The sequence below is a fragment of the Felis catus genome, chromosome F1 (assembly GCF_018350175.1).
Source record: "Felis catus isolate Fca126 chromosome F1, F.catus_Fca126_mat1.0, whole genome shotgun sequence".
NCBI lineage: Eukaryota > Metazoa > Chordata > Mammalia > Carnivora > Felidae > Felis > Felis catus.
The window spans coordinates 63,242,677-63,250,860 of NC_058384.1; the positions used below are offsets into that span (position 1 = coordinate 63,242,677).

At 44.2% G+C, this 8,184-nt stretch overlaps 1 protein-coding gene across 6 annotated transcripts in view; it reads right to left on the reverse strand.

Moving 5' to 3' along the window:
• The window catches only part of ATF6 (activating transcription factor 6), a 205,015-nt gene extending 202,318 nt beyond the window's left edge, over positions 1 to 2,697 (reverse strand). For 5 of the 6 annotated variants that reach the window (XM_023247597.2, XM_023247596.2, XM_045048950.1 and 2 more), the window contains exons 1-2: positions 2,563 to 2,697; positions 1,769 to 2,083 (exon numbers count right to left, since the gene is read on the reverse strand). In XM_023247597.2, the coding sequence (XP_023103365.1) occupies positions 1,769 to 1,820 (52 nt within the window). In that variant the 5' untranslated portion in view covers positions 1,821 to 2,083; positions 2,563 to 2,697. Of the gene's footprint in view, positions 1 to 1,487; positions 1,641 to 1,768; positions 2,084 to 2,562 lie in introns of those variants that run through there. The other variant, XM_045048952.1, reaches the window with a different exon arrangement.
• Positions 2,698 to 8,184: the final 5,487 nt, after the last annotated feature.

An 8,184-nucleotide genomic window follows, 5' to 3' on the forward strand; every position in this document is an offset into this window, starting at 1 on the left:
TTCACTTTAGTGCCTGCAAAATCCACTCCACTTACTGAACCCCTAATGAATCAGAATTGAAGTGTTCAACTAAGAGAAGACTGTTAACAGTGTGAAAAGAGAAGCCTGGAAAACAATGGGAAATGCGCACATTCAGGGAGGGACAGGGCAGGGTACCTGAGTTGAGTCAGTGAACCGACTACAAAGAATTGAACGCTCTGTAAAAGAACACTAGGACTGGGAGTCAATTTATCAGATCAATCACCACAATGCAGGCTGGAAAGAGAAAATAACGCGATGAGGAAGCGCCCCACAGTTACAGTTTAAGAGATATCATAAAAATATAATAGCTAGCTGAGAAAAACCATAACTACCTGAGATTCTAGATTTATTAATAACTGATGGAGGGGGTGGATCTTGGGAAGAATCAAATCTGTAGAAATAATTTAGGAAAAGCATTCTGGAATAGTGACTAAGAGCACAGGCTTTGGAGGTAAACAAACCTCCTGATCCTGCTTGCTCCCCTCACTTGCTACAACACTGAGCTCTCTCTCTCTCAGCCTGTTTTTTCATCTGTAAGTTAATAATAACTCCTCCTTATGCTGTAGGGAGGATTAAAGAAGTCAATGCATGTTAAGAGCCTCGCAGGACACCTGACGCAAATGAAGGGCTAGATAAATGGTAATTATCCCTATTACCACTATATTGGGCTCAGGAAAACACACTTGGAATCGACAGTCTCAAGTTTCTTCCAGGAGCTCCTAGGAAATCTACCCAAGGACTGAAATAAAGCTCCCACTGCACGTAATCTAAGAGGAGTTCTGTCCTTAGAAAATCAAATGAGGACTTCAGTTCAATACATAGAATTGAGATTACGCTCTTGCTACCGAGAATGGTGGCCCAAGGAGGAAAGATGAAGATCAGTCTGGATTCCCCCCGGATTACCCCCCAAGTTCCCCCCGGATTCCCCCCCCCCAAGTTCCAAAGTAGGTGAAAGGCGTAGGCTCACTACAAGGCCCACTCAGAGACCTACACAATCCCAAATTCTCGCTGGAGCCGGAGAACAGCATTAGTCCTATGTCCCCAAACGAAGAGAAGAATACAAGTTTCCTCTAAACACCTAGATGACAAAGTTTCCCCACCGTCATTCCCACTGCATGCCATTCCACTCTTCCCGATCACAAAACCAAACCAAAGATACACGAAACAACTTCAAAACAAATTGGCGCTGTTTGTTTCTGAAGGGCAGTCAGGATTACATCCATTTTTAAGCGTTAGGTCTAGGCAGTCAGGGACCCAAGGTCAGGTGCTTTGGTTCTCTGCCAAGATGGACATCAAGTCTAGACCAACAATGGCAGCTGCGACATGAAGATCTTTGCATACATTCCCCTTCTGTCACACAAACACGTACAGACACACTCCACGGCAATCACCGCCCACATCCCACGCCGAGAAAACAGCTTCCAGCCTTTTTGGTGATCCCGGCCATCCTGCCCTCTGCTTCTTACCGACGCCCTTTCCGCTCCCACATCCTGACCCCCTGGTACTTTCCCAGCGCAAATGGCGAAAAACGGTAACAATTCCAATCAGGCAACATTTTACGCTCCCGGGTGCCAGGGCAGAAACCGCCCGGTTCTGCTAGACTCTTCCAGGCAGGTCCACGGACGGAAGCGACGAGTTAGCCCCGGCTCCCGGGGCAGAGTTGGCCCACACCTGTCTCCACAAGTGGGCGGAAGGAGGGAGGAAGAACCCCGCGGCCAGCGCTGGCACGTTCTCGGCCGCCACTCACCCCAATCCTCGTTCGCTCGGTGAGAAAGGCCCGGGCTAAGAGGGGACTCCATGGTGCCGGCAACGCCAGCCGGCTCTCGCACACCCCACGCTCCCGCGGCCTGGAACTCGGTGACTAACAGCTCGGACGGCGGCGGCAGGCGGACAAAATACCCCGTCCCGGCGCCGGGACGGTGGCCGAGCGAAGACAAACTTACGCCCGCTGCCCGGGGAGCTTGCGCAAATCAGAAAGGAGAAACGACAGAGACCGAGCTCTTTTTCAGCGGATCTCCGAGTAACTATTTCCCTTTGGGAGTTTGCGGCACTTTCTGTCCCGCTGTTTTAAGGAAAAAAAGAAAAAAAGACACATAAGCCCTACTTTCGTTAAATAAAATGTATCGATAATAGTCAAAATGAAAAGTAAAAGCCCCTTCTGGATAGACCGGCTTGTTCCTCGCATATCCTTGTTAATACCACCGTGTAGCTATCTCAGAACAAAGGCAGAGACCCATAAAGTAAATGTGATTTAATTTTTTTGCAATCGCTGGCCGTCATTGTAAAAATTCTGCGTACACACGAGCGTGTGAAAGAAAAACTCCACTCTTGTGCCGCGTTCGTTAGACCCGCCTCCCTTCACGGGCACAGTGCCTGAGGTAAACAACAGCACGTCCGTCGTACTTCCAGAAAGCCCCGTTCTATTTAAACAAATTTAAGCAAGGCAAATATAAAAGAGGGAACTCCTCGTCCTCACACCTATCTCCTAGATATGCGTTTCCAACGCACAGTACTTCGTAGTGGAAATCCGAGCGACCTTACCCTACAACCTAGAATAAGGTAGATTCGTAATCTTTTTATTGCTGGAACCGGAGAGTCGGGTTTGTTCCGAAGCAATTCACATCACGAACTGCCACTGAAAGGTTGGATTGAGATTGACGGAACAATTTCAAGAACGCTACGTAATAGAATTCCTTCTTACAGCATTTCAGCCGCGAGTATTTCAAATACCCTAAGAACCCGGATCCCTCTAGGACCGAGTGGAATCCTTCCCATGGTTACTAAACCAAACAAACGCTTCCCAGAATCCAGCGAACTCCTCGTGGCTGCGGGGTTACTACAGATTGCATAATCCACAGTCTTCAATACAGTCCTGGGACCCCAAACCGGAAACATTTTCCCGAAATGATTCCTTGTGTTATGAGGTAACTAAACAGTTTTCATGGATAGTGGAATAAATATCGCTTCTATTCAAAAACGGACCATAAAGGGGCGCCTGGGTGGCGCAGTCGGTTAAGCGTCCGACTTCAGCCAGGTCACGATCTCGCGGTCCGGGAGTTCGAGCCCCGCGTCGGGCTCTGGGCTGATGGCTCAGAGCCTGGAGCCTGTTTCCGATTCTGTGTCTCCCTCTCTCTCTGCCCCTCCCCCGTTCATGCTCTGTCTCTCTCTGTCCCAAAAATAAATAAAAAACGTTGAAAAAAAATTAAAAAAAAAAAAACAAAAACGGACCATAAAAAGAAAGCCCTAAAATAAAACCACCAAGAGTCTTTTATTCTACATCCACCAGATACCTTGGTCTTTTTTTTTTTTTTAATCACCATGACTGAACTCCAGCCATTTTTTTTCAACGTTTTTATTTTTATCCGAAAAGCGCAGATGACAATGAAACAAGCATTTGCGTCCCTATCACCAAAAATTAACAAATATTAACATTTTCTATTTTTCTTTCAGATTTTTCATACTGTAAGAAATTAAACATGACAGATAAAGCCCAACTCTGCTTCTTCTGCTTTTTCCTGCCCCCCCCCCCACATAGGCAACTTCTATTATGAATTTTTTTTTTAATTTTTTTTCAACGTTTATTTATTTTGGAGACAGAGAGAGACAGAGCATGAACGGGGGAGGGGCAGAGAGAGAGGGAGACACAGAATCGGAAACAGGCTCCAGGCTCCGAGCCATCAGCCCAGAGCCTGACGCGGGGCTCGAACTCACGGGCCGCGAGATCGTGACCTGGCTGAAGTCGGACGCTTAACCGACTGCGCCACCCAGGCGCCCCAATGAATTTTATGGGAATCAAGTCCATTTTTATTTGTATTTGTATTTTATTTGTATTTTATTTTCTTTTTATTTGTAGATACATATATTTAGTGTTGTGTTGGATTTTTAAATTTACATAAATGTATCATATTCATGTTCTCCAAGTCACTTTTCTTATTCAACATTACTTTTTGATGATCTATTCATGTTTGAACTGTTACGTGGTATTTCCTTGAAAAAAATCTATATATCACAATTTCATTTTTCATTTCTCTACTAATGGACATTTGGATAGTTTTAAGTTTTTACTGTTACATACATCCTTCTATGAGTCTCTTCATGCATATATGCAAAAATGTCTTTAAGATATATGCTGGGTCATAGAGTATGAATGTTAATATCTGCCAAATTATACCAATTTACGTCCTTTCTACCAGTGATGAGCTCTTTACTCCACATTCTCACCAACACTAGATATGGTCACTTTCACATTTTTTGCCCCGTGAAGGGTGTGACTATAATTTACATTTCCCTGACAATTAAATATGGGGTGGATCTTTTCGCGTTTATTAAACCTTATTTTCCTCTTCTGTGAATTGCCTATTCTTATAAAATTTGCTATTGTATTTTCTTTCTCTCAATGGTATGCACATCTTTAGCTAGCCTACTCTATTCATTTAACTGATATATATGTTGCCAATACCTTCTCTTAAGTTTACACTTGTTTTTTTGTTTATGGGGTTTTTGTCTTTAGGTTTCAACTTCAATGTAGTCAAATTTACCAATCTTCTTTTTATGATCTGTGCTATTTGTAACTTGCTTAAGAAATCCTTCCCTCTCTTCAGGTCACAGAGATGTTTTAAATTTTCTTTCCATAGTTTTATAGTTTTGTTTTTCACATTCTTTTTTTTTCTCCTTATTTGGTTATTGCTGGGGTGTAGTAGCACTATTGATTTTTATACAGCAATCCTGTATCCAAAAACCTTGCTGGATGGGGCGCCTGGGTGGCCGTCGGTTAAGCATCCGACTTCGGTTAAGCATCTGACTTCAGCTCACGTCATAATCTAATAGCTCATGAGTTCAAGCCCCGCATCTGGCTCTGTGCTGACAGCTCGGAGCCTGGAGCCTGCTTGGGATTCTGTGTCTCCCTCTCTCTCTGCCCCTCCCCCACTTGTGCTCTGTCTCTCTCTCTCTCTCTCTCTCAAAAATAAATAAACATTAAAAAAAAAATTAAAAACCTTGCTGAATTATGTGACTGTAATATTTTGTCTGTAAATCTCCAGGATTTTCTATGTAGAAAAACTTGTATGCAAATACGAATATTTTATTTTATTTTTTAAATTTTTTTAATGTTTATTTATTTTTGACAGAGAGAGACAGAGCATGAATGGGGGAAGGTCAGAGAGAGAGGGAGACACAGAATCTGAAACAGGCTCCAGGCTCTGAGCTGTCAGCACAGAGCCCGACGCGGGGCTGGAACTCACGGACCGCGAGATCATGACCTGAGCCGAAGTCGGCCGCTTAACCGACTGAGCCACCCAGGCGCCCCCCCCCCCCCGCCCCCCAGGGTGTTTTAAAGAAAATCCCAGAGAGCGTGTTATTTCACCTATAAATACTTTAATAGATATCCCAACAAGGCTTTTTTCAAATTTTTAAAAACATGACTACAACACTGTTACGATACCCACCGAAATTAAGAATTCCTTAATATTATCTACTACCTGTTCCATGTTCAGTTTTCGCTCAGAAATGCCTTTCTACAGTTGGTTTGTACAGTTGTTTCGTCTCCTATGTTGTTGCAATGGCAAGGACCTCTCCTACCACACTGAGGGCAGATGCACGAGTGTACATCTTTTAACTTGTTCCCAACTTTCATGCGAAAGGTTTCCTTTAAAGGATTTTTAAAAACGCCTTATTTAGGGGCGCCTGGGTGGCTCAGTCGGTTAAGCGTCCGACTTCAGCTCAGGTCACAATATCGGGGTCCGTGAGTTCGAGTCATGCTCTGTCCCTGTCTCAAAAATAAATAAACGTTAAAAATAATGTTTTATTTATTTTTGAGAGAGAGAGACAGAGACAGAGCATGAGCGGGGGAGGGGCAGAGAGGGAGACACAGAATCGGAAGCAGGCTCCAGGCTCTGAGCCGTGAGCCGTGAGCCGTGAGCCCGGCGCAGGGCTCGAACTCATGAACCACAAGTTCCTGACCTGAGCCGAGGTCGGACACTTAACCGACTGAGCCCACAGGCGCCCCCGATGTGAAAGTTTTAAAAAGTTTTACTAGTGATAAGATTTGTTTTTTCTTGTAGTTCCTTAACACAAGGAAAATTTCTTTTCAATTTTCATCAAGAAATTTGCCGTGGTTAGGGTGTTTTTTTACACACACTTTTGGTTATATACTCCTTCCATTCTAGTTACCATGCTTTTTAAAAAAATTTTTAATGATAAATGTTAAATGTTACTACATCCTTTTTATTCACTTGTTTTGAACTTAAACCCTTGGAAGAGAAATGAAATTTGAAAGAGTTTTGTCTAGGGGCGCCTGGGTGACTCATTCGGTTGAGCGTCTGACTTCAGCTGAGGTCATGATCTCACAGTTTGTGGGTTCAAACCACGCATCGGGCTCTGTGCTGACAGCTCAGAGCCTGGAGCCTGCTTCCGATTCTGCATCGCCCTCTCTCTCTGTCCCTCCCCTGCTTGTGTTGTCTCTCTCTCTCTCTCAAAAATAAATATTAAAAAAAAAAAAAGAGAGTTTTGTCTAGAGACATAAAGGAGACCCTTGCCTAGATCCATACTTCTGAGGACTCTACTCCGGCGTCTGGCAGTGTCTCTTCCTGCGGGGGGAGAATCCATGGTACCAAGGTGAGATGCCCAACCGGAACACATGCCTCCTTCTAGACACACTTCTTATGCCCAAATAGCTCCACACCTGCTTCTGAAGCTTGCTTAGGTTTCTGACTCCTAAGGGTGAACTGTGCCAATGCTGTATGCCAGGGGTGTAAACAGAGCTTAGAAATGTGAGGTGGAAAGTCCACATCCACATATGCACGGGCCATATAAACAAACCCAGGGGTGGGGAAAGGGGGCAGTCTGTAGGTCAGGGGCCAACTCTCCTACACTGTCATGTTTTGGCAAGGAATCCATAAAGTCAGAGAATTTTAAACTCCGACCTTGTCTTCCAGGTCTTTAGGAAGGCATGTTTGTCAAGATAAGGGAATAACAGTTTGGTAGCTTGATTTGTAACTTTCAAATACTAAGACAAATAGCACATGGGCCTCAATTTGCACTCGTCAGGATGCTGCAAATGTTGGTGGGGTACCTGACCAGTGAATTTATAACTTGCTTAAAAATTGTATTTCAGGGCACCTGGGTGGCTCAGTCGGTTAAGCGTCTGACTTCGGTTCAGGTCATGATCTCACAGCTCGTGGGTTCGAACCCCGCATCAGGCTCTGTGCTGACAGCTCAGAGCCCGGAGCCTGCTTCAGATTCTGTGTCTCTGTCTCTCTCTGTTCCTCCCCTGCTCACGCTCTGTCTCTCTGTCTCTCAAAAATAAAGATTAAGGGGCGCCTGGGTGGCTCAGTCGGTTAAGCGGCCGACTTCGGCTCAGGTCATGATCTCACAGTCCGTGAGTTCGAGCCCCGCATCGGGCTCTGTGCTGACAGCTCAGAGCCTGTAGCCTGCTTCAGATTCTGTGTCTCCCTCTCTCTGACCCTCCCATTCATGCTCTGTCTCTCTCTGTCTCAAAAATAAATAAACGTTAAAAAAAAAATTAAAAAAAAAATAAATAAAGATTAAAAAAATTTTTGTTTTAATTGTATTTCATCAGTTCTATATTTTTACCATCTGGTATTTTCATTATGACATCTTCTAGATCACCCTAAACAGTGAATCCAAACATTAGACTACAGAGGTTAAAAGCTCAGATCTTGGGGGAGCCTGGGTGGCTTAGTTGGTTGGGTGTCCAACTTCAGATCGGGTCATGATCTTGCAGCTTGTGGGTTTGAGCCGTGTCAGGCTCTGTGCTGACAGCTTGGAGCCTGCTTCGGATTCTGTGTCTCCCTGTCTCTCTGCCTCTCCCCTACTCGTGCTCTGTTTCTCTGTCGCTCAAAAATAAATAAACATTAAAAAAAAACCACCTCAGATTTTTGGAATAAGCCAAATCTTGACTCAAATCTAGGTTCAACCATTTGAAGCAATGTAACTTCAAAAAGTTACATTCAAAGCAAAGTTACATTCAAAGCAATGTAACTTTGATGAAGTGACTTAATCTTTCTGAGCCTCAATTTTACGTGTAAAAAGGGAATAACAGGAGCTATCTCGTAGGGTTTGGGGGGAGGATTAAATTCGATAATACACATTAAATGATTGGTATGCTAATTAGCCCATGGTAAATTTTCAAAAAATTGTTGCTAT